The 27,408-nt window shown below is 38.5% G+C and overlaps 1 protein-coding gene across 1 annotated transcript in view; it reads right to left on the bottom strand.

Annotated features, from left to right (window-relative positions):
* SLC38A6 (solute carrier family 38 member 6) overlaps window positions 1-27,408 on the bottom strand; it is a 35,890-nt gene that overhangs the window by 8,323 nt on the left and 159 nt on the right. Inside the window, exons 2-8 of the mRNA XM_088539599.1 lie at window positions 27,048-27,172; window positions 26,229-26,302; window positions 22,129-22,181; window positions 19,179-19,218; window positions 8,765-8,846; window positions 4,876-4,958; window positions 4,357-4,415 (exon numbers count right to left, since the gene is read on the bottom strand). Of these exons, the coding sequence (XP_088395725.1) occupies window positions 4,357-4,415; window positions 4,876-4,958; window positions 8,765-8,846; window positions 19,179-19,218; window positions 22,129-22,181; window positions 26,229-26,302; window positions 27,048-27,172 (516 nt within the window). The remainder of the gene's footprint in view (window positions 1-4,356; window positions 4,416-4,875; window positions 4,959-8,764; window positions 8,847-19,178; window positions 19,219-22,128; window positions 22,182-26,228; window positions 26,303-27,047; window positions 27,173-27,408) is intronic.

Below are 27,408 nucleotides of genomic sequence, written 5' to 3'. Positions count from 1 at the left end.
ACATCCAACTTGTAATAGGAAGCAGGGAGCTACGTGGACCCAGCAAGCTGGTCCGTGCGGCTGCTCGGCCACAGGAAGGAGGGCTGGAAAACCGAGCGCAGGGCCCTCGGATGGGGTCTGGCCCGGGCTGCAACACGGGCAGGGCTCTGCAGCCACCCCGGGCCTCCTCCCCAAGCGCCCCCCGTCCAGAAGAGCTGCTCTGTCTCAGCTGTCCCGGGCCCTTAACAGAGATAGAGCAGAGCCTGGGGCTAATCTTAAAAGGCAGAAACATATGGTTTGGAGTAGAAAGCAGAGGAAAAACAATAAATGCAATTATTGTCACAGAATGTCACTGGGGCTTTATCTACACCCTGCTGCTTTAGGGACCGCCAAGAAACAGGGCTGAAAAATCAAAGGGAAATTAAAATAAGAGAGGTTACTGCCTCTTTCGAGAGTCCATTTTAAAATGATAGTTGCATTGCTCTCTTTACCCTAATTAATTTGCTATTGTAGTTGCCTGGCTTTTTAGAGGTTATAATACTTTTGAAGCCTGGAGCAAATAATTAAAACCTTAATTAAGGACTCTGGTTCATGAGAAGAGTAACACGGGGGACAGCCCCTCTTCTGTCCCAAGGAATCTACTGTTTGCTTTCCACCAAGTGGCGTTTCCCAGAGAATAAAGATTAGATGCTCCCTCTTGTCACCAGTGCCAAGAGCAGCAAACAAACGCTACCTCCAGACAAAACAGGGGCAAAGAAAATACAGGGTATGTGGCAATAACACAAGACTTACATTTCATGACTGAGAAAAACAACTCGAAACAATTCAAGGTACAGAACTTGGAAGCAGCTTGCTCAAAAGTGATTTTTGGTCCCAGGGAGAAAATGATTTTCAAAGGAAATGGGAATCTTCCAGCCACATTTCTGACACTACATTTACTTTGCTTTACATCAGGAGATCTGTTCTTATCTGGTCACTGTTTGGCTCAACTGCCTCCCTCTGTGCAATGTAAATAGTAACCTTATCTAAGCAGGGGTGCAAGAGAGGGGATGAAGATCCCAGTAGTACAGGCAACTGCAGACTCTGGAAGACCATAAGCAGCAGGGAAAGGGATAAATGGTGCTCCAGGATGGTGGTTCTCAAGGGAAACTAAAGCAGAGAATTTGGAGGCTCCAAGGTAAAAAGGCTTTGTGGGAGCTCTGGCTATGGTTGGAAGAGGCTTCCTAAGCAATGAAAAAGTGCATGAAACTAAAGTGCAGGTTTTGGGGAAGTCATTTGTGATTGGGATTTGCAGGGGGAAAGAGTTTCCTGCAAGCTGAAGAGCAAAAGCGGGTGTATAACCAAAACAGTGCAGAGAGGGGACCAAGGAAATACAAACCTAAAAATCTGAAGAATGTTCTTTTAAAATGAAGGGAATACAGATTCAGGGAAAAAAAGAGAGAGAGAAAATAAAAGAAGACAAAAGAAAAAGCATTAGTTGCATTTAAAATCTATACTTTCATTTCCCTACTTGCTTAATCATTCAAATCTGTTGCGTTCCTTTGTACTTGACAGTATTTGCAATGAGGTCACCAACAGGAAAAGATTTTTAATTTGGCTATAGCCAAATGCAGTCATGCAGAGAGCACGGACAATCTTCCTCCAAAACTTCAAACTCTTTTTGTAAACATTGTCACTGAGTGCAACAAACATTCGATTTTAAATGAAAAAAACATCAAAACCAAAATTTGAACATAAATTCTAATGTAAACAGCGTATGCTAAGCTCACACCAAAAGCACTGCTAAAAAATAAAGTCAGAGGTCTCAAGATGCTCTAGCCTTCCCACTAATGTTGCTTTTTCATATCCTGCAGTGGGAAAACAGGCACCTCGGCTGTCTAGCAACACGGAGAGCGCTCAGCTGAGCAGGGCTCTCCATGCTGAACATCACTCATTGCACATGGCAGGGTCCCAGTCTGCATCAGAACAATCTGTTCTTGGAGCAGAAACAAGAGATTGAGAAAAATCCTGCCAGGAGTCATTAACACCCCTGTCGAACAAGCTACCATTAGAGATGGCCCCACCAAAAAATCATCTGTCTTTACTTCTCACCAGCATCCAACATAGCAAGAGGAGAGGTGATAAAAGCAACAAATGTTTAGTTTCATATAGGATCCACGACAGGGAAAAGCAATCAGAAATGAAAGGAAGTACTTTAGGACCTCACAGAATCTGAGTCTGAATTAGCAGTTACACATATACATACAGGTTTTCTCCTCTATCTTATTGGAGGAGATTGGTGTTTTAGTTCTTTTTCTCCCAGTGAAGACAATAACCGATATCTTTATTTCACAGGAAAAGCTACTGAAGTCCAGGCAGGAGAGCTGCGACCTGCCAAGGTGCCCCAGGGCACAGGGAGAGCCCAGAGGAGTCTCCTGACGTTGTGCTCGGAGCACTCACGGGACCATCCTGCCCCAGACATATGCCCAAGACATATGTCCACTGGGCTGTACTGTCTCTGCTCTATTGTACCTCTCCTTTCTGCAGGCAGTACCGAAGCCGTGGCTTGCTGGTGTGAAGCTGAACAGATGGTGTGCACTTGAAAACTAGTGTGTATGCGAAATATAATTGTATTGCTTCCATATGACCAACAGTTTTCTTCTGGAGCAGATTAAAACATATTTGCCGTACCAAAATTAACACTGTGCAAACTAAATGGCCATTTCAACAGTGCCTATCACCCACTTCAAAGCAATTAGATATGAAAACGCATATGATGCCTTTTAGTTTCAACACTTGAGCAAGTCACAGAAGACATTCAGTAAAGAATATTAGTTTTCTTTAAACACACATAATGGCTTTGAAAAGTTTTGACCTCGCTAAGATTTGCTTTGGCTTCTTCTTTGTCTCTTAACAACAAAAAAACAGACAATTTTTATCATTTATATCATTTCATAATAAACCTAGTAGTCTGAGCACTCCTTAATTACACTTTATACCAGTGGTTTTTGCTATAAAGAAACAGAACTAAAATCTACATCCAAACATCTTCCAGTGTAATGCACAGTGTGCAAGTCTTGTTTACACACTTGCCTTTTCTGGGCCCAATATTGTTTTTAAAAGCTTACACCCATTACAATGGCTAACTTCAGAGATGTGCACACATTCCCATCGAAACCTAGGAACTTACCTTAAAACTGCTGCAACTAGCTGCAGGCCAAGACCTATTTAATCATTATAACTGGCCTTTTTTTCTTAAGCAAATTTTTAGAAGAGAGGTCAAAAGTTAAGGTAATTCAAAAATATCACAAACAAATATCCATTAGCTCTGGAGAGGCTGTTGCTGTTTCTCAATGCAGTGCTGGGGAAGAAAACTTCCCAAGGTCCTACAAACACCCCTGGTCTCAGGGGATGCCCCAGGGAGATGTTTTGACAGCTTTGAAGTTTGGTTTTATCACATGGTTTAGCTCCTAATGGATTGCCTTGGTCTCCCGGATGGCATGTTTGTTCAACTTGCCTTCAACTCTGTTTATCCCTTTGTAAAGCAGGTATTAAATGCAAGTCAGCACAAGCCAGAATGACAGGAGAGAAGGGAAACACTTTTCCAGTCTCCCAAATAAGACTCTTATTTCTATACCTAGATGACAGAGTGTGAGCTGCTTGGTTGTACTACATATTACACATGTGCATTAACATACTTCTTTCCTGGGGGAAAGAAAAAAAGCAACTTAAAGGCACATTTTTGCACTTAGATCTGCCTAGCATGTCTCACTTGTGATATTTGGAAACATCTACCGCACAGGGGCCTTGAGAGGGTGAATATCAGGGTCAAAAACCCCCATATGGCTTAGAGAAAAGAACTTTTCCTTTCAGCTGCAAAAAAAAAGAATAAGGTCATTGACATATTAATGAATCTTGTAAACTGCCTTAATAAAATTCTAGTTTTCTTTGCCTTTTTTTTGAACTCCGTCACTCTATCGTACATGTAAATTTAATTTATTTGAAATATATTAAATTTTCTTCTGTGCTAGTTACAGTAAGTAATAGCTAGAAGCTAAGAAAACAGAATTCCATTCCATTAGTAGTAGGGAAACAAAAGTGTATGTGCCAGTTCCCTTCACTGCACTGTCAGCAAAACAAAAATATTGCTACATTTACCAGTCCAAAATATAATTATTTTAAATCTTTTCACATGCTCAAAAGTTCATACACATTTTCATGCCTCAGCAAAATAATTGTCATCTGTCCAAGCAAGTGTATACTGAACTCAAAGAAAATTCTATATTTCATATAAAACGTAAGGGAGGAAAGACAATTCATTTCAAAATAGGCTTATAAAAACATTTAAACAATAAGAAAAAAAAAAACAGATAAGCTGCGCACTCATTTTTAACTTACCACAAGAGCAAAGTACACCATAAAGAAAAATGATAAACTACTTGTGTAGCCAAGAAAGCCTGTAAAATAACAGTAAAAATAAAAGAGAATTTATAAGGAAAGTGATCCTAATGTACAGCTAAAGCTTTACATTTTGGGCATGTTTTCTATTACAGTGCTCGGTATCTGGGGCTTAGGACTCAGAATAACAACATTCCAACTGCCTGTCACAGATCATTTATGTAGTTTTGTAGGGCAGAATTAGAACTGGCTTACCACTAATGGCATGCTGTAAGTAAATGCAGCTCTTTAATGTTCTGCTGTAAAGATTTTATTTTAGCATTGCAGACAAAATACTACCGCAACCCAAGTAATAGGTTAACTAGGCAGGGCTGCAAAGCAGAACAACTTAAGTAGTCCCCACCATCAACAGCCCCCTGCCAGCTAAAATAAATAAATAACCCATTAAGGTTTTAAAGTCTTCAATTGTAATTACTACTAAAATAGAGTAATAGTTGCTGCTCTCCTTTAATTACTCACCGATTTTAGGAAGAAGTGCAAGAGGAAAAACAATGCAGACCGAAGTAATCAGTAGCAGCAGCCTCCCATCGAGGTACCAAGACCTGTTGGAAAAGCTACTTAGGATGGATACAAAATTTAAGAGTACTAAAACATATACAGATATATATATAAAACCACTAGGACTATAACAACAAATAATAATTTCCAGGCTCACATGCTGTTTATACAGGTTTGTATTATATAAAGTCTTCATGCCTTTAAAACCTACTTAAAGTGTCAAAAATCTCAAATCTGAACAAAGGAAAGTACAGATGTACAAGAAACAGAAACATCTTGAGGGTGGCTCCCCCTAACTTGGAAATAACCATATCCTGTACTGATAAACATCTTGCACATCAGCCTCTGACTTTACTACCTATAAACACCTTGGCCTTTGACCTTCAAGTTTATTTAGTCCAGGATATGGTTAGCACCTAATAAACAGGCAGCACCTCAAGTTATCCTAAGAAAAGTAGCGTAACACCTGTGTTAAAAAAATTACCTTGGATGCTTATTAACTACTATCATACATAGGGGACAGACACTGTGCCACTTGTTTAAAAAATAAAGGTATGAACACAGCTGAGGGTATCTTTGCTCTATCAATATCCAAGTGCCTCTTAACTGACAATCTCTATATAAAAAAAAATTCTAAACCCTTCAAAAATTACATTACAAGCCCAACAGCCGTGTTAACTAGGATGTGATTCCTGAGTTCATGGTTGCAAAGTGTACCTTGCTATATCTAATGTTCACATATTTTTAGGTTGTTTTGCCTGCTTTCCTTCTTTCACAGTAGATGCTAGTATTAGAAACAATTAGGATGCAAATATATGAAGATGCTGCACTGTGTGCAAGCTTAGCTAAAATGCCTCAGATAATGCAGAGGTCCCACATATACCTAAGTCACCTGTGTTCAACAGGCCAGAAAAAAACATGATTTTGGCTATTCTCTTGTAAACGGAGAAAACAAAGCACAATAAAAAACAAAATACAGAGGGGTGGGAGGGATAGGAAAAAAAAATTTAAATGAGGTGATGCAAAACAGGAGAAAATAACTTTGTAAACTTTTAATTTTTGAATATACAATTAATTTAAAGAGATCCAAAAAAGAAAACCAAAACTAAACAGTGGACCATCTAGTGACTATCAAAAATCATTTTTCCCCAAAATACTGTTGTAAAGATATACTTATTTTGCAAAGGCAATATAAATGTTTTTTGTATTTCTTTTATAATCAATTTGATCTGCAAATTTAATCTTATATGATAAAAATGTTCCAAGATAAATATAAATCTTTCAACTCTACTGAAAACACTTTGGCATGCAGATGTTCCTTATCCCTCCTCCACATTTTAACTAAAAGCGGACATTTATAAATTGCTTTAATTTCATTCCTGAATGCAACAGGACAAGAGATTCATATGTTCTAAATTAGGATCTTATGCTCAGTCCATATCAATTATATAACACACAAGCAAGACAACTTAATTGCATCAATCATATCCTCCTGACAGGGTCATTAACTGTTAACAGAGGGCTCACAAATTACTACTTTTTAAACCAATCCTCATTTGAAACTATGTTCATGTCATCAAAACTATGCAAAATTCTTGTTAAAGCAGACTGATACATCTCAACTTGCAATTAACAACTGTTTATATTATGTGTTTTTGTCTTTTAATAAAGATGTAAAACATCAAGATGTATTACACGCTGGCTCTGATCCTTTCCAACACGTGCACATATGCTTACCTTAATCTATAAAAATAATTCAATGTGCAAAACAGTCTTCAAACATATTTTATGAAAGTATGTTTGGGGATGATATATGTACACAAAATAATTTTCGCAGATAGTTTAACTGTCACTTTTGATATATTCTAACTACATTTTAAGATAAATTAATTCTGCACCCAAACAAGAGCGTATCAGATGCCACACTGACTTAACAGAGCAGTCGTGCAACCACATCTGGAAACAAGTGTCTAGTTAAAATAGTTCAATCAAACTAGTCAATATTTATGCCCTTTGCATAAATAAATTGCTATGTAGGTTAGGTATTAGATTACCTATTTGTGTGGAGCTATCTCCTACAATTAAAAAACTCCATCATTAAAGAGCTATTGAACATCTGGGAATAAATACATATACACAAAAGGTTATGCTCTATTATGGCACTCAATATGGTGCAGTGTATGAAATATCTTATGAACAGTTTCAGCTCTTTGCAAATACAAGGCAACTAACCTTCATCCATGCGACAAAAACTTTTATTTCAGGTAAGGAGGATGCATGGGTGGTGGCAGTGCTGAGAGCACAGTAAGAATTACCAGAATACCTGATTTGTTATCATCAGTCAACCTGACTGCCTCTCTGCAGTGCTCTCATTTGGAAACTCTGCATTAGCATCTTGGTGAACAATAAACTCTGATGGGAGTATTACCAAATAGGTATCTTAATAAATTACTTGTTTAAACTGTCTTGGCTGGACAGCATAATCCTCTGCCCAGCACATGTGCCTGTGAGTTGGTGAGCAACTAGGATCTCTGGATTCTACCATTATATGAATGCTCCTAATCTGTTTATTTAGAAGATTATTAGTTTTCTTGTAAGTTTGCATCAGCAGAGTTGGCATTTAAAAGAAAAAAAACAGCAGCATGTGATGCTATGGGATAAATATAGGGAGAGAGAAATTGGAACACACATCCAGCAAGAACAGTAGCAGGCTCAATGTCACTCTGTATGAGAGAGGAGTTCAAGTACAATCTCGAAGGAGAAGGTGTTAGGCTCTAAATCAAATGCTGATGACTACAACAGCTGGAAAAGATGCATTAACAGACTAAAAATGCCATATCACACAAAACTTAATAGTTTCTAAAAGCTCTTACGAAATCTGTGTTATTGCTAGGGCAGGGAAAGGAGAAAGGCAGAAACTAAGATCACCATCACCCTTCACTTCTCAAAATTTTGGTTATAAACCAGAAAAACTGCAAAGGAAAAATATAACTTGAACTAAAGCACCATTAAAAATAAAAACCAAAACAAACAAGCCCCCCCACCTAATTTCAAGCTGAAAATTCACCCGCAGGATTTGTGTTGTACAAGCATCACAGTCTTGGACAGTTTCACCAAATCTCAATCCAGAGAAAGTGCTTATTGTAGAGATGAAAACACCTGAAAATATGGCTGTTGGACTGTGCTATCTTGCAAGGATACCCTGTTGTGAATGACAGCAGCATTGTAATAATTTGAACAACATATTCCAGTGCTGAAGCTGCAAAGTTTGTCTTAGCACAAGCACAGATTTCTTGCAACAGTTCTGATAGAAATTTGAGGGATACACTCATTACACACAGCTTTATAGCTCAATCGCAAAGAAGAATTTCTTTACTGGGAGCCAAGCTAGGGAATTATAAACAAAGTCTGGAAACCTGGCATTTTTCCCAAGACAAGTCCAATTACTGGAGCAAGACAACAAAGTATTTAAATTTAAATGCCTGCCCATTTTTGTACTGTGGTTTTGAAATATGTGAAGTGATAACATGACAGCAGTTTAAATGTTTCTCCTCCCCTCCCTCCTGTCCCCTCCCTGATTCTCCTTTTAAATTTTTATGCAGGGGAGATTTTTTCCAAATTGGGTTTTGCCACTGATTTAAGGTTGTATGATGGGAAATTGTTATGAGGAGAGAATCAGGCTCTCATGTGCTGCAGAAGGATTACACACGCCAGATACATTTTATATTCCAAGTACTCCTGTAAATCACTAACGCTTTTTAGCATGTGAGATCAGAGGAAAGCATCAGCACCCATCTCCTTCGACAGTCCTCAAAACAAATACATGACATTTGAAGGCTTTTTTCCTTACCCACTCTCATCAGCTCCACTCAGGAATCCTGCAACAGCACCAGGAAGTTCAGACTTCACAATTAAAAGATAGGATGACATAGCTACAAACACAGGCAGAAGAGATTTAGAAGTGGAAACTGGCAACTCTTGTAACAATTATCATGGCTTAACCAGAACGGTCATATAGGGAACAGGGTAACTATTTAATAGACACCATGGCACCAGAGAGAATTTTTTTTCCACATGCTTCCCTTAAAAATAGCTGCAAATCTGTAAGTATTTCACTGATGTTAGCTAATGCCTGCAAAGAGACTGTTAGGAGTCTTGAAACAAGGAAAAATAATATAAAAGGAGTATAAGGCAAAACAATACAGAATATATTACCTGGAAATATGGATGTGCAAGCCAGACACAAAATATGTGGCAGCACCTCTCCCCCTTCTCTACTTTTTATATACAATTACTGGTAATGACAGTAAGTTATAAGATTTGTTTCCATTAAAAAAAAGGGGGGGTTGATTTTTTTTTCCTAAAGACTCCATTTTTTATAGTTATTTGATTACTGTTACACTATGACATATAACACAAAACTAAACACAAGAAAAAGACTCCAGGAGTTCTATTTATCCTGCCAGATCCAGCCCTCGGAAGATAGGAGGTTTATCAGTGACAGAACTGCTTCTCATGAAAACCCACCACCAAGGATATTCCTACAACAAAAATACATGCAAAACTATATAGGTAGGCAAAGAAGAAAAGAAATTCTATTATTTCTTCTACAGAAGCAATGACATGAAATTTAGCATTTTTAATTCTATTGAAGAAAAAGCAATAATGCATACAAATAAATCCAAAAAACCCAAAAGCTACTTTCCCTGCATCATTTTTCTCCTTTACTATATAAAACTATAAAAGGATCAAAGTTATAAGACATTTTCTTTTTTTCTTCTTTTTTTATTTTTGTATAACTCATATTAACCTGATCCCTTGACATATTGTTCATGACACTTTTTTTCTTTTACACCAACAGCAGATATTTGTGTATGATTTAAAGACCAGTGGAGAACTCCTCTAAATACCAAGCTGTACAACAGCCTCAATAAATACCAAAGTCTATATGGAACTATATTTCCATCCTTTAGAAGCAAAAAAAACCTACAAAAGTTCAGTTACATTTGAAGCTTGAAGACATTTTGTGTGGTTTGGAAATTTCACTTTAGGCATCTGTATTTACTATTTCTTTAGAATTTTATTCTTCAATATTTACTAATATTTTAAAATACTAGCATAAACATTCATAAGGTAGGGGAGCAACTTCCAGACTACTTTGAAGACTACTTTTTCTCTTTTTTAATGTGATATTTTGAGCCTTTAAAATTGTATGGACTCCAACACTGCAGTACTACTGCACTTAATGTTCAATTTTGAAGAAAGGGAAAGCGGTCTCTATGAAGAAAGTGAATTGTTTTAATACAAAGTGACACCTACCTACAGCACAATTTAATTAAAAACATTTGTTAGGTCACTAAATAAGGAAATATTCACTTATAATTAAAAACTCCAATTTTTCCAAACTTTTTGATATGTAGCTGTTGCTCTTGCCTGATACTTATGGGGTGTCTTGATTTTATTCTATCTGCATACAGGGGAAGATACATTCACTCACACATATGCTTACAGCATGCATATTTCTAGATACTTAGCATTTACCTAAGAAAATTAATACAGTTTCTCATGATAAGCTATGGAGAGATTTCATCTCAAGCAAAGGCCGATTATAAAATGAGAGCGAAAAAGGTGAAAATTCCACTATAATTCCACTTTATTTACCCATTATTGCATGAGGCAACTCTTAGTACACATGCAGCTCAGAATTTTCATATATTTATGTAATTCAGAAAATTTTTAAATTACTCTTTTGCAGCCTCAGTCGCAGCAAGCTTCCAATTAATTTCAAGCTCAGATTTCCTCCTAACATGCAATCTGTCACTCTTCTCTTGCATTCCTGCTAGCCTCTGGCTAATCATTTGATCACTTACCCTTTGCTGGGCGCTTACTCTTTGTTTTTGAGAGAGGATCCTATTTCACTGAATTCCACTCCTGAGCAGGGAACCAATCATGCACCAAGAAACTCGCACACGCTAAACATTTGTATGCATCCTTCTTCCCTTCTCTGTGCATACAGTTTATACTTCCCTTTTATTTTAGAAGATGCAAAAAATTAATAATACAACATTTTTCTTTATATCCGGATGCTTAGAAGAGACATGAGCCTCTTGGATAGGCCTGGGCAGGACACCCATGCCAAATTCATAGTTTATGAAGTCAAATCCAGCTTCTTTTACGGTTTTCTTTTACAAATATGGTTGTACTTCTCCCAAATGACGGCTCTTTGCAGTTTTATTTAGTGTAGAAGAATAAGAGACATTTCCCACTGCACGACTGCAAAATACTATGAGTGCGTGAAGAACATTGTTTATTTGCTTTTAAAAGTTGAAAACAAACTGGTGAATGTGCCTTGAAAATGGACGTAAGAGTCCAAAAGATCAGTATCTCAAGCAGGAATAAAGGGAGCACAGTGTGAGAGGGAACACACGTCTCTGGCTCCAAAAAAGAAATTTCACACAGCCTCCCTGGTGCCTGGCAGGACCAAACCCATGCCAAGATATACTGCAAAAACTGCCAGCCACCCTTAGAGGTCTCAGTGTGGAACAGGAGGAAGAGCTTCCATGGTCACGAGGCTGAACTGTGACACACATGAACGTAAAAATAAGATTTGTGCTTTTGTTTATTTGCTTGGGAAGTACTAACTTCCTCTGTCAGGTGGAAAATAATTTTAGCATTTTCTTGTCCAACTTTTAAAGAGCCTTTTATCACATAAGAAAACTACATTGATGGTTGGTCATAGAATATACGGAAGAATTTGCTAATGTCAGAAGTAATGGTCCTTTTACAGTCAGAGTTCACTCCCCTTACACTGATCTAATAGGAAAAAGCAGGGATGTGTCACCTGGCAAGACACAGCAGGTGACACTGCTCCCGCATGCCCAGCCTATCGCTTACATGTCTCTGATACAGACACAGGTTTCTTGCAGAACTAATGACACAGAATGACATAATTTGAAGCGTATGTAACAAGTCATGAACTACATGACCAACTTTAAGAATTTTAATAAGTCAGGACTAATTTTTAAGTCCTGACTTTGCATGTTTAATGTGACTTTAAAGTATGTTTCAGTAAGTGCTAAGCACTTGATGAAGAACTAAGCAGATCTGAACTGAACAGCCCTAGTCCCAGAAATGCCATAAAGCACTACTCAGCAGAAACCAAAACAATGTTTTTATTTAATTACTCAATAAGCTCACCACTGTCTTGAAAGCAGCAAGAAATCACATTCTTAAAATACAGAGCATTTTACCATGTTCTGAAAAGTTGACACTGGCTGCTTGACAGGAAAAAAAAGTTTTGTAAATGAGAGCGTATTATATTTTCATTATTACATTTTAACCTGTTACGACACTACCAGATGACTCAAATACACACGTATTATTCAGAATGTCCCTATTGTGCTATAATATTATTTGACACTGACCATATGCAGCCATATATGAAAAACTATTAGTTGCTAGAGAAAAGAGAAGTCAAGCCTATGTTTTTTAAAAGAGCTGCCAAAACATTTTTCCCTTTTGAGGTAGGCCAGTCTTAAATCAAGTACATGACTGGCTTCTTGGTTACAAGAGCAAAGGGCAGAGATTTTCCTTAATATCCTACCCAAAAAAATAACAGTTGCTGAAGTCCACAGCAACAGTGCAAGAGAACATATGTTTAGGCATGAATTAAAATAAAAAAGAATTCTTTCCTCGGAGACTGGCTAGCCAAAAATCCCTTCGAATAATTCTACTGGAGGGACTAAATTCAGTTCTTCTGCTTAGTTTTTCCTGATCTAGCACCTTAGCTCATCACATTAGCTTAACAAAAAGACGCCCTGCATTAGCAAGCAAATAGCTAATAGAATATCAAGCAAAACTTTGCAAAAGTGGAACCAAGCTGCCCTCCAGGCTTCACAGGGGCAAAGGCGAGGGGCAGGCAGGAAAAACAGGCCTTGTGGCTCCAACTATGCTGACTCTTCAACTTCTGCTTATAAAACACAACAAGGGGGTGGTCTTGGCGTGTGGGGTATACCAGGTAAGAAAGAAAAAAATCCTCACAAATATATACGGATAATTGAAACAAATGAGAATATTTACACCTTTATTTTACCTCAGTAGAAGAATTCAGTCGATACAAACACAATTTTTTCCCAAAACATTGAAAAAATCTGATGCTAGGTGCTAAAAAAAAATACTAGAATACACATTGCAGATTCCTACACACTCTGTCTGAACTAGATCTTTCACAGTAATTTATGTGACAAATCTATTTGGGCTTGTCTCTCTCTTTGGCGGTATGGAGGTATATTAAATATAATTCTGTCCCAATCCAAGGAATGTGACAAAATGAAGAATGAAAGCATGAAGGATTTCAAAAATGAAAGTGAAACTAGGGAGTGGAATATTGGATTTTTGGCAAGTTTGTTTTTTTACTGTCAAAAAAACAGATGGAATAGAAAGATGGGAAGCACTTCGTGACCTCATCTTGCTCCTAGTAGGCGATTCAAAATTGCAGAACCACCAGGAATAATGCCTGAATGCTACTGAAAGCCATCAACTATTTTGGCCCTCACATTTTATGTCCTTAAGAGGCACGCTCATTTGTTTTCATTTTGTAAGCAATCCACCACACACAGCTTTAAGGACTCCCTCAATCATTTGATGTATTGGTTTTATATTTCCTCTTACCAGCAGCTTAAAAATCATCAGTAGTTGAGGTCTTTGTTTCACCCATGGAGACGGGAGTGTGTGAGAGAAGATGTAATGCTTGTTCCTATGTCACAACAATATAAATAGGCTGTCACCTTCTTGGCTATTTTTTACTTTATTAATAGACATTCATCCTGATGAATTTCCCTTGCTCTTCTTCCCCCTCCATTTTAAGTTTAGCTTTTAGCTGAATCATTCTGGAACGTACATGAAACTATATATAACAAAAGAGCAGACGTAATATCCTTTATAGCATCAAACTTTTCCAAAAACAATTCACTGCAGTATGAAAAAATAAAATAAATTGGTCATCAGTTGTTAAATTAGCATGGGAGCTAACAAACCTGCCCTTAATTAAGGCAGCTCTGCACTGGAAATTTTCACTTTAAAACAGTAGGGATAATTAGGTTTTCAGGTCAAAAGCAAACTCATTATGAAAACAAACACTGAAGTCCGCTTGTAAACAGGATTAGACTTTCTGTACTTAGGGGAAGCTCAGTAATTTCTTAAGGGATTTACCATGTGGTTATTAACATATAATGCGTTGTTTTATTCTTCCTTGTCTTGCACCATTTATTTGCAAAGTTTGTCCTGCACTGTGATTCGAGGCACACATTCCCCTCTGCTGTCTCAAACGCAACGTTCAAACTTGAGGGGGGCTTTGCAAACATGTCTCGGAGCACTCGACATCCCGAATTAAACAGGGAGCTCCGAAGAAAATTTTAAAAGCGACTTGCAAAGCAAAAATGCTCGATTAAATAGGTAATATAAAGTGTATTTTCCAAGGAGACTCGCGTAGGGCACGCGTGTATGGACGTATATAACGGTGACGGTGCCAGATGTCACCGCGAGCAGCGCCGGAAATGGCGGCGGGGCCACGCGGGGGCGCTGCGCGCGCGCGCTGCGCCCGCCCCGCTCCCCTCACGGGGCCGCGTAGGGAGCGAGCCCTACGTACAAACTTATCCATGGGTTTCTTATGTATTATAAAATACAGACAGGATTAAAAGGTGCTCGAGGGATGCTGATTAACCCCTCCCTCCCTCCCTCGTGATTGCGAAGCAGAGCGTGTCCTGCCCTTCTGAGCACATACGAGTTGCGGGATACTGAAACAAAATCTGAGTTACAGAAATTCAACGTGATTAACATATAAAATCATGCGTAATTAAACTGTATTTGCATTAGAAAGTTTACAGTTCTTTGTAAAGCAAAGATATTAGTTTGATAGCTAACTAACAGGCCTAATGAAGCCGCCGAGAGGCTGCATGGGTCATCTGGGTAGAAGCCAGAACAGGCAAGTTGCTCACAGGGATCTTTAACATGGGGATTCCTGCATCTCAGCCTATTTGGAAAAAAAAAAAAAAAAAAAAAAAAACTGCAAAACAGAAAGACTATTGCAAGAACTCCTTGTAGAGACCACCTATGTAATACAGCTGTACTGCATGTTCTACCTTTGCGCTTAATCCCACTGCTAATAAATTTTAAATAATTAAACTCATGCTCTCAGCAGTTTCGATTTATGTTTCTGTGCATCAGACCTACGAGGCCCTCGGTGGCTGCCCGTATCTCCCTGCAGCAGTGACCTTCAGCTCCTGCCAGCCTGCAGCAGTATGCTGTAAAACTGCCCGCACGCTTCCTGCTAGACCTCAGAGCCGAAGATTTGTTAGTGTTGGCAGTGGATTGCGAGCTGCGCTTGTGCAATACTTTATTGTGTTTGTCTCCATTTTCCACAAGCCTTGCTAAAATGATTCTTTCCCCAACTTCACTGCACACGCTTTGTGATTCCTACCGCCTCTCTCGGATACCCCGGTGCTGAGAGTCCTCGTGTGCTGTCGGATGAGCAGCAAGGGCTGTCCCAGGAGGAGAAGCTCTGGGCTTCTTTCTCCTCCTTCGGAAAGCAGCCGCCAGCCTCTGAGTGCCGCCCTGGCCGCGGCAGGGAAGGGCTCCGGGCCGCAGAGCCCTCTTGGCCCGCGCTGCCTCATCCACCGCTTCCTAGAAACACAGCGCCATGAAAACAATAGCGGGGCCACGCGCCAGCTCCGGCCGCTCCCGGCGAGGATTACATAAAAGCGGAGGAGAGCCACGGAACTCCGTTGTCCATGGCAGCCTCCTCTGCCCCTTCCATCCTCCAGACACCCGACTTCATCAAGGGCCCTCTCCAGTTTTAGGAGGCATGTGAAAAGTGCAAAAAAACCCTCAAAATCATCTTCTGCATGGGATACCTGTAAGGTTATCCCACCTGTGAACCTGGGGTGAAAAGGAAGGGCTGGCAGGAGAGGATGAACAAAACCATGACCTGCTCCTGTCCAACTGGGGAGTTTCCCTTTTAGTGTCCAATCTGCAACCCCACAACCACACTAAACCAACCCTTGCAAGAATTTGTATAAATTCCTGGTTTACAGGCTTTAAATCATAGTATTTTTAGATGACCTCAATATGCATTAATTTGCCAATATCCAATATATAATCTCAATATAAATTCAGTTAACCCGTGGTATTTAAATGGTTTCTGGTAGTTGATTTGGTTTAACATAACACAATCTTCCAACAGAAAATTAAAAGTCTGCATGAAAGTTGAGTAATCACCTAAGAGATGCAGGTTAAAATTCCGAGCAATGTACTCAGGATTGGATTTTCTTAAAAAAAAGCTCTCTTAAGCTTCCTTTATGAAGAAGAGGTATTTTCAGATTCACTCCAAATTTCACCAAATTTGCCTCTCTCTGTAGAAAAATTTGTATTTTCACCAAATACAGCTTCTTTCTGTAGCTGTACAGAAATCAACTTATTTTTTTCTTTTGGTATCCTTCTGTTGTAAAATCAACTCCTCAGTCTACATAAATCAGTCAGTGCGGTTAATTAGGATGTCATATTCAAATTTGCATTTCAATTTTTTTCTTTCTGAAAAAATGAAGATGACAAATTATGATAGAAAAGAAAGTGTAACTATATTAAAAAAGCTCTCTCCACCACAAGTGAATTTAAATCACTTCCGTGCTTTCAATATTTTTAGAAATGATTCAAACTAGACTGTAAAAAAGCCTTGCCTAGATGCTAATAGTGACAACAACTCTAGTAAAGTTGCTTATTTTAATCGCAAACCATCATTCATTATCCCGTACTCTCCAATCACTTTTGAAATAAGACACCGTATGATGCAATGTACCCAGGTCTGGTGATGGAGGAGGTAACAGAAAACAATTTTATTTTTAGCTTTCCTCTGAAATTAAAGATGTTGACAAGGCCTGGAAGTCTGCCCAACAGGCACAGCACTGCCGGTTCCTTCAGATGGACAGAAAAACAGAGGGGAACATCCAAGTGCACTAAGGAGAAAGGGCAGAACCAGTTTTACACTTCAGTGTGGCCCTCATTCAGGACAGACTTTTCACCTCTGCCATTTAAAAATCTGTAAGAGGAGCCAACAAGACGGGAACATTTCCTTTGTTCTATACATTTCTTCCAGAGCCAAGGCTGGAAGAGAGATAAGAACAGGCTCTTGATCCTCCCCTATTTGAAGGGCCTGTTAGGCTGCAGCGAAGCCATCTTCACGGATGGCTCTGACATGAGGCCGCTCTGCTCACTCGGCCTGCAGCGTCACAGGGCTCTGCCAAAGCGCAAAAGGCAGTTGTTAAGGAGAGAAATAACACAGCTGGGAGCTCTGCTCCCAAAGCGGAATCCAAATACTGAACAGAAGCTGCGACAGTTCCTTGCAAAGATAGCACAATACATCTTCTGTATGGAGGATGGTGCCAAGAAGGCTGCACTTGCGGCCCGTGTTTTTACAGATTACCTCTCTCCACAGAGCAGAGCTTGTTTTGGTTAAGCAGCACCAACTGGTTCAGAGAAAAAAAAAAAAGAAAAAAGAAAAAAAGAAAAAGGTCTTATTTCTCTTTTCAGTGTGTTTGAAACTGAGTGATCTTTGTAAACAAATCACTATACAAGGTATATGAAGTGCTACTGTTCTCTTGCATGAAAGATTGGAAGTAGAACCACCCAAACTGAAAAAATTGAAACCTTCCATCAAAATGAGCAAACCCACAAATATCTGAAAGAAAATTTGCAAGAAAACTTGCAAAAATGATTTCTTGAATTAACTACCTAAATGGAAAACTTTTTAGTTGGCAAATCAGGCCCAGGTTGCTGGCAGAGAAGTCCACTGCGTAAAACAGCCTAAGTAGTTTGATAATATCCACCAAGCAATAGTTTGAGCCTCTAGAATTACTGAGATGAATTTTATTCAGAACGACACACAGGGAAGGTTATGAACTGCTGTGAGGAAGAAATAGGAGTCATATTTCCTTCGACCACAGAATATGGTACAGGATCCCGGAGCCCCCAGAACCTGTGCTGTGTATCCCTTCCTTGTCTAATACTGTTTACTTAGAGGTCCACTCCAACAGGAAAGGAAATTAAAAAATTTGTTCATTGCTACATAATATCCTCTAAAAGCTGTATGAATAAATAATCCTTAGCCTTGGAATTAATATGTTTGCTCCTGCCTGAAATTAATACTCAGGCTTTTATAGTTGTTTAAATTGAGCGGTCTTTATAACTGGAGCTAGTTTTATCAGAAAAGCAGTTACTTGAGCTAGTACTAGGCCTATATGTTATGACAAACAAGAAAAATCACTAAATTGCTTGGACTTTATTGTCTAAACAGCAGAACTGGAATGCTGCTCACTGTCATTGTCAATGAACATCCGTATCTTTCCTTCATTTTTTTTTCTCTCCACACAATTCCCTCATGTAAAAGAAAATCCAAAACATTTAAAGGAAGTAGGCAAAGAAACTAAAAACTGTTCTCTTGAATGCTGTCTTCTTTTGAACACTCCTCTACTTCTAAGGGCACTGTTACTCAGTACATGTCAAGTATGGGAACACAACTGAATAGGAATTTAAATACTTAGGTGATTATTTGAATGCAAAGACAGCTAGTATTGTTTTACCATATTGTGCACTGAATAAAGCAAAATAAGAACAATATAACTGGGCAGCCCAACATATGACAACATAAATCATCGCTCTGCAGGATAAAAGTGAACAAACCAAACAAACTCCAGAAAAACAGTATGGTATTTAACTACGAAAAAGGGCAAAGTATCATTTATATAGCACAGTCAAAATTTTATGGCTAGGGAAATATTTGGTTGTTACACATCACTAAAATGCACATGCAAGTTCCAAAGAGGGGAAAAAAAAAAAAAAAAAAAACACGATAGGGTATGATAAAAGGTATCTAGTAGATGTATATATATGGAAAAGCAGGAAGGAAAGAAAGCAATGGAGATGATGCTTCTCAGCTCCTTCCAGTTAGAGGAATCCATATATTAAAATATATGGATGTTCTCCATGTCACCTCATGCAGCTCCAGGCAAACAATCCACCCTCGCACAGGTCCTCCATTTAGCTCATGACTGTAGCACTACAGCTGAGCACAGTCATTTAAGGCTCTTCTTTAAGTTCCACATTCATTTAATCGAGTCACTGACATTTAGTGATTGCCTTTGGTGTTAGAGTTTTACAGACTGTGGAGATTTTATTCTGCTCAGCGTTAAAATTGAGTTAATGAAATTTCTTACCTCCAATATTCTGGATAATTATTGTAGTTGCAACAAGAACCTATAAAAAAATTAATTTCTTTAGAAAGGGTAAGGGTAACTAAAATCGTATGTCTACAGCAATCATAAAACACATATGTATCTCTTTAAACCGACCAGATGTAGAAGCGATAAGTGGTATTGAAAGGAAGGGCATCGTCTGTTTAAAGAACATATGGAAACTAATACAATGCAATCTAAAATTAATAGAAAAACATGAAGTCTTCCTCAAATATTGCCTTTTCATTCCAAGATAACAGACAAGAGAAGCTACACAGGAAAGGCTGCTCTGCAAAACACTAGGTTTTAAATCATTGAAAACATGTAAATGCATTTGAATTGATGTCAGGCAAGTACAGATGAGAACAATCATTTGCTTTGGAAGAGGCACACAGACAACAGAGATTTGTACACAGTATTTCCATGCTCAAAAAAATCCAAGTATTTTTAACTATCATGAATGCAATTGCTCTTCTAAACATACACACTAGATAGATCGGTTTTATTTGCTTAGTATTTGTGACTGTTCAAAGTAGAATAACAGGGAAATAGAAATGATCACAGATCACTGAATATTTTTTAGAATCCAAGGAATTGCTGACTTTCAACTGAAAACCCCTTAAAAGCATCTAATGTTTCCCCTCTGTTTTATTTTCCATTCACTGTCGCCTAGAATAGCACAGATTTTTTACTCTGCTCTCCTTTCTCTAGCAGGACTCTTCTACACACATGCTACAGTAAGCCACCTTGGTAAAAAAATAAAGCTGTGGATAGGAGAAGAAAACTAAACATACACTTTCAAATAAAATCGGGAAGTAGAATTGCCAATTTTTCAGTTGGTCATCTGGAAAATAAACTTTAATCCTTGTGTGCAATTGAAACCATTTGATTGAAATGAATTAAAAGTCAGCTCGAAGTTGCAAGTTCTTTTTTCCCTGAAAAGGAGGAGAAAAAAAAAAAAAAAAAAAAGCTATCTTGTCATTTGTCATGGATGGAAACAATTGCTTCTCGCCTTAGGAAAAGGAGACTCAGGAGCCTTGTAACAGCAGAAAAGATCCATTTTCATAAATCACAGAAATATTTTAACATGAAATCAGCTTAAGACTGAATAACTATAAAAATGACTTGCATGAGAAAAGAATATTACTTAAACAGCAACAACAAAATGTGCGGCTGCCAAAGCCGAAGAGGGTTCAAGGACAAGATTAGAACTGTGAATGACTTGCGATAAACTGGGGAGAAGTCTAAAAATCAAAGACGGCCAGTTAAAAGCAACGCATTCCAGAAGTAGAAAACAAACTTATGACTACTTATTAGATTACAAATAGAGAAAATCATCTGCGATAACTATCAAAGCCTGAAGCAACCACAGAAATGACAAATCTTGTTTTGGGATGTAGCAACAGGCATGTTCCATTTAAAATATAAGTAATAATTCTTATTTGTTGGCACTTGCAAGTCCTCAGGCAGGATACTATATTCAATTTTGCAGGCAAGTTTTAAAAAAGTTTATAAACATCAAGGATGCTTCAAAAGACAAAGATAAGTGATCTAAAAATAATAAGTTCATCAAGAAAGCTTGCTGAAATTGGTTTACTATTTAATCAAAATAACAGATTCCCAACCATTCATATATTCCAGCGATTGCTGCCCTCCATACACACTAAAAACAGAAGATCAGATGATTTAAATTAAATATTACAAAAAGGTGTACTAGGAAGAATAAATAATTATGGATGTTGGCTACATAGTGAAATTGTGAAATCTCTTCCAATGAAGCTTTTAAATGAAAGATTAGAAAAATATCTGCCAAGAAGAGTTTATGTATGTTTACTTCTGCTTCAGAGCAGAGGCAGTCTAGGTCACTTTGCACTACCTCTTTAAGCTCTATAATTCTATTATTTCTGTATCTAATTGCTTGTGGTTAATGTGCACAGAAAGCTCTAAAAAATAATTTTATTTCACAGTTCGCTAATATCAAGATTTACTAACTCTTAAGGTTGATCACATCTTAACTCTGATCAATATTGATCTTCACAGTGTACACTTATTATCTGCTTATTAATGCTAATGGAAGTCTTATATACACCTAATGGCTCAGATTTAATTTGCATTTACATCAAAAGAAAAGGATCAGAGTCTATCCCTAAGCAGAATGCAAGAAAAAAAAAATTAACAGTAAGCCATTAAAACTGCACGTCTACATGGTCAGAGCCACTTTTAAACTCATTTAACTGAAACACAGAGCGCATTTGTTGTAGTATTAAATGTGTAACATTCTCTATCCATATTAGTTGCCCCTATGCACCTCGTATTACAGTATCAAGAAACACAGATACAGTGCACACCACTCTAAAAAGCCATGGCTTGTATGTTGGTTAGTATTATACCCAAAAAAGTTATTTTCAGTGAAATGTTCACCCCCCCCCTTTTTTTTTAATTAAATCAACATACACTAAATGTAATTTTATTTATTGATGATGTAGAAACCAGATTAAAGGCAAACGCTTATCCTAGATCTCTAGTAAGGGCTAAAACACCAACCCAGAATCATTTGCAAGTATCTCTTAGCAGGGTACAGAAGTGACACAGTGGGACTGTAACAGATCTGCAATGGATTTCGGAGCTGACTCTGCAGCAGTGCCAGCCAGCACACAGCTCTACGCACAGCTACAGGGCCAACGCGGCGACAGGGAAGCAGCCGTGCATTTAACAAAGTCTCTTTTATGGTTTCCTAAAATTTCGCCTTCTAGAGACCCAGTGCATTAACTAAAATGCTGCAGAAAATTGTATTCAGGAAGTAATGGATTTTTATTAGAGCTTTGCTAACTACACAGGCTATTTTGTTCCTATATCTTCAGCAGGCAAGAAATATAGTTTGGTAAGTGGCTAAGAGTAAGAAGAAAAATATACAGTTAAAAAGATGGCTTACCTTCCCAGGTGAACCAAATGCAAAGAGGCCAATATCTTCATAAGAAGTAACAGCTATTAATAAGGATGAAAAAAAAAAAAGCTCAAATATTTGAAGCTTCACATTCCATTAAGATCTTTAGCTTTTCTTTTTTAAAAAAGAATGCAAATAATTCAGGATAGAACTAAAGCAGTATAATATTTTCCATTTATGAGATAGCTTTTATACACCCCTGTACTCCTGCAAAATACAGCTACGAATGCTCAACTGACCTCAATCCACAGATTCTCCAGAAGCTCAAATTACTATAATATTAAAAGTGGATTAAAAAAAAAAAAATCGAAAATTGCCTTCTTTCAGAGATTTTTTTTTCAAATAATACTACAGATGAATGTTTCCAGAATTAGCCTCACCAATGAAGTGTAAACTATTTCCATGTTTTATTTGACAAAAAGTGTACGCTTTTCTAAAAAATAAAGAAAACAAGGTAGAACCCATCATCATTTTTCTATTAGTATCAACTTAAACCACAACCTTGCCAGGTTTTAAGAAAACATAGCACTGCTTGTTTCCAGGAGAACTAAAGGCACCTTCCTTGGTGGAGATCTGTTTATAGATACATATTAAAAAAGCAAAAAAAGACACCCCAAAACAAAAACTGCACCTGACTCACATAATCACATTAAAATAGTTTGTGGTTTCCTGTATGCTTTGGTTGAGCTTTAGCTGAAGCTCCCTTCTAATATTGCTGGTAACTCAAAACAATCCCTTCTCAGAGCGGCGGAAATCACATTAAGTCTCACATTGGGGCTCTGTACTTTGTTATTAGGAGCTCAAGGGATATCAAAAAGATGAAAGTTTTCTGAGAAATAACCCTCCTTTTCTCAGCCTATAATAAAATGGTCCACAGTTGTGAATACCTCGGAGGGTAAAATTAATCGCAAAAAAACCCACATAATTTTATTGTCGAGACACTTGCTCCGCCGTCTTTGCGTCTACGTGGTTTATTAATGTTTCAGCCGCTGTCACATCTTTATTTAGGGCCCAGCCCTGCAGTTTGGGCTGTGCAGGGCAGACCTTTACACCTGAGTGAAGCCCCAATCCCAGCAAATGCAACAGGACATGGAGACAGCGGCAGGGCGGGCGGCGGGACGCAGCCTCGCACCATTTCATCCTGCTCAAGTTCCGCGCACAATCGAATCGACCGCAGAAATAAAACAAAACTTCATTCATCGCCTCATACGACTTCGTCAGGGGCAGCATTTCACATTCCCCTCTACCACTGACACCAAAATGCAATGCTAAAGTAAAGGAAATGCCAAAACTAAAGGCCAGGGTCAGCGCTCAGCATTAACGTGGGATAATCTTACGTTTGCTGTTGCGTTGATGTAAGTTATATGCAGATATAATTAAATAAGCAATTTGTCTTACTGGATTTTACCGTGTATTTTTCTTAAAATTATGTTTATAATGCAATTAATTATGAGAAAGAATGACAGCATTTGGAAGGCCATCCTCAATAACATTAAAAAGTAGCAAAATTTTAAATGCATTTATTTATTATGCTATTGCTTTTAGCACATGGGAACAAATACACAACAAATGCATACTAGAAACTATCACTAAAAAACAACAAAATTTGCACAAAATCCCCAAACGAAACCTATTTTTCAAGAAGATATGGGGCAAAATCTTACGCACTGATGCTATAAAGATAAATGTGCTCTGCCAGATTGGCTTGATTTCTGCTGCGTTCTTATTGCTCAATGGAAGTTACCTACGCAAACCCAAATTGACACTGGCAAAATTAATAACTCATGTACTAGAAATAAAAAATAAATGAATCTGCACAATTTTGAAGTATTTCGTGCTTAAAAATCTCTGTTTCTACACTCTACAGAATGAATTTCGCTTTTGTCAGTCTACACTTTGAAACGAGGATGGAATTAACACAGCGAGAAACCACTGCATGAACTAATCCAAATACAGCTCTTGACACCCTGCAGTATTCATTTGCTAAGCCTTTTGGTCAAAAAAAAATATTTGATTTTGTCAAAGTCGGTCTAGAGCTATATCATTAAAAATAAATGAAAACACCTTTTTTTTTAAGCACTAAAAAAGGATAATTAAATCATCTTTTTCAGAAGTGTACTTAACAAGCCAGTTCTTTCCCAGGATTACTATAATGATTTGAATATTTGAGAGAATGAATTTACAGACATATCCAAAGGTTTTTTTCCCCACCCATTAAATCTTTTCAAATTCATTCCTTAACATTAAACAACTAAGACTTCTTTCTAATCCCTTACTGTGGATTAAGCTCATGGCATTGTTCGTAACTGTATGCACATTTTATAAAGAATAAAAATGTTTAATTATCTGCTCTGGAAGGCAGTTTACACAAACAGTTAAACAGGTTTTGCCTTGTAAATACCCAACAGGTCATATTTCTCACTTTTTAAGACTTCATGTCCCAGGGTAAAACCTGGAATGCTATTATGAAATTATTTTAATAGTTTATAAGAGTTACAGTAAATGTAATTTGAAAGAGATGATTAAAAAACACATAGAAGGCCATAAATTTAAGGCCAGCAAATACTTGTAGACATAGCAGTTCCAGTGCTAGTCTGACTGTCCAACATTAGCTGATTGCTAATTCTTAACTGTAAAGTACTAGTTTCAGACTGGAGGAATAATTATTCCTGTCATCTCAGCTGTATCCTTTGCTTTTAAATGTGTCCATGCAAAAATGCTTTCTTGATGGGGGAATGTCACCTTCGGACAATAATTGAGGAGTTAAACCACTTTTTTATCTTAGGTCTTTAAGTTCCTAATATGGATTTTTTTTCTTTTTTTCCAAAAAGATTGTCTTCATAATTTTCTCTCTCCTTTGTCCTCTTCTCAGTAGTTCTTTTGCAAGGAGTTAATTATATTTTAACAGAAACAACAATTTAGCACCTTGTCCCTATATGATACAGTACTTTTAAGGCTGAGATGAGATATACAAAGATCATTTAAAAAATCTCAAGCTTCCTCTATCTTGCTTTTTCCATTTCTCTAGCTTTTTGCTAGAGGTCACGATTCCTTTTTAATAAGCAGAGTTCCAAGGGGAAAGAGAGATTACCCAAGACTAGTTCCAAATCATCAAGCAGCCAACAATATCATACATAAAAGTAACCCTACCTCTCAAGTTTGGGGTTTTTTTAGAGTCTATGAAGAAGCTCATTCAACAGGTGAAGACAGGAGCAGCAGATCTGAGAGGGAATCAGGAAGCAATCATCTGAGAGACCAAAGCTAGCTACAGAAAGCAAAGCCAACAAGAAATGGAAACCTTCTCCCTCCACCTTTGAAAAGAGGAAAGAAGATGAGATGGAAACAATAACCAGGTGACGGAAAGAGCGGGAGACTTCCTGCTACAGCACGATCTTTATGTACTAGAAAGAAGGAACCAGCCAGTTGCTTCACTAATGATTTAACCAATAATTAAAGTATTACCAGCAGATTAAGTTTTGTACTTTAGAATCAACTCGTTGAAGGTTCCCAAAGTAGTGTAAGTTCAAACTAAGGACTGCAATATGATTTCTCTTCAAAATGGCAAAATGCTGGAAGGAAACACATCTCCAAAGTGCCATGGCAATTACAATGAACCAATATGACTACCAAAATTGAAAGGTATCCATTTCACATGTTGAACAAATATGTATCACAAGAAGAATAAAAGCCGTCTCTTTTATTACACTTAAACTTTCGTTGAAAAGTAACAGTAATATTATTTATGCAGGTAAGTACACACTAAAGCAGCGGAGTCCTACTAGCCCTAAAATAGTTTTTGCTAAGGAAATACAGAATCTTTCATTTTGGAAAGAGGCACTTCAAGAAAAATAAAACTAGCAACCTAGAAACTAGGCAGCTGTGCATTTACTTTTCCCAAGAAGGTTCAAAAACATATTTTTATGTCAAATAACAATCATGAAAAGATTAAAATATGTCAACATTAGTGAATTAGATTTGGGAATTTGTTAACATGCTGTTAATTGTAATAATTGTACTGGGTAATGTCTTTATGATGCAGGCAAAGAAATACCATAGAGATAACTCTTAGACAAATCCTTTTCACTTACCAGTCTGAATGCACATACTGAGCAGCAGAAACACAGAGTAAGAAGCAAGGCTGGCAACAATCAGCAGCAAGATACTAAAAACACAAAGTTTAGGTCATTTTTCAAGTACAAGGCACTTCTGTCTTTACAAATGATTATTCTGCAAGAAATAAGTTATCACAAGACGGGATTTCCTCATTTTACAGCTTGTATCTGCTGACTATGGTTCATACAGCTCCTGACCTTCCCAACTCTTGCTGAGTTCCAACTTTTTAAGCTGCTGCCTGCAGGCGAGTGTATCATGTACTACGTGGGGATACATATCCTATACTACGTAGGATATAGGATATGTGAAATATGAAACACAAGGACATAAATACAGAAATTCTTGCGTGTGTGCATAAGTATACGCACAAACATTTATAAATACTATTTTTAAATGCGTATTACTTTTAATGAAGTGAACTTAAAGCTTAGAATATGGTTAGATTGACAGTTGTGGGTACTGTAGTCCTCCTAGGTTGGTATGTACAACCAGGCAAAGGGAAAGCTGACCCACATTTTCCACATAGTGACCATGCTGCTCCAGAAAGCCCAATTCGAGAACTGCAGGGCACAGATATTTACACGACAAAAGTGCTGCTAATTAGTACTAATGGCCAGTAATTGCCACCATGCGGCAATTTAAGGCAGTGTCTGGGCAGGGCTCGCACGAGGCCGCATCCAAAGGAGCAGCCGAGGGAAAGGGTGATTCCATAGGATGGAAAAGCCCGCGTTACGGACCCCCCTCCCGCGGCTGCCGCTCCGGGGCGGCGGCAGTGGCCGCAGCCGGGCACTCACCTGAAGCCCACGACCCCCGCGTGGGCCATGGCGTAGGACAAGCCCAGGACGCCGCTGCCCATGATCGCGTTCATCAGGTTGAACACGGAGAAGCCGAAGGAGGAGCCGCCGCCGCCGCGGGGAGGCTGCGGGGAGACAGCGCGGCCTCAGCACCGGGGGCAGCCCCTGGCGCTGCGCCACCCCGCCGCGGGGCTACCCCGCTCGCCGCGGGCCCACAGGGGCCAACGGCCGCCGCGGCCCCGCCCGCCCTCCCTCCCGGGGCCCCAACGGCCGCGGGTCACGGGCGGCGCCCGCTGCCCCCAGCCGGTGCCCCCGGGGGCGGCTGCCCTGGCCGGGGGGCCGCCTCTCCCGCCGCCCCTCA

Source organism: Tinamus guttatus, unplaced genomic scaffold (assembly GCF_059628265.1).
Source record: "Tinamus guttatus ecotype Peru unplaced genomic scaffold, ASM5962826v1 Tinamus_guttatus_pri_ptg000048l, whole genome shotgun sequence".
Lineage (NCBI taxonomy): Eukaryota > Metazoa > Chordata > Aves > Tinamiformes > Tinamidae > Tinamus > Tinamus guttatus.
This window is presented reverse-complemented; position numbering and strand designations above follow the sequence as displayed.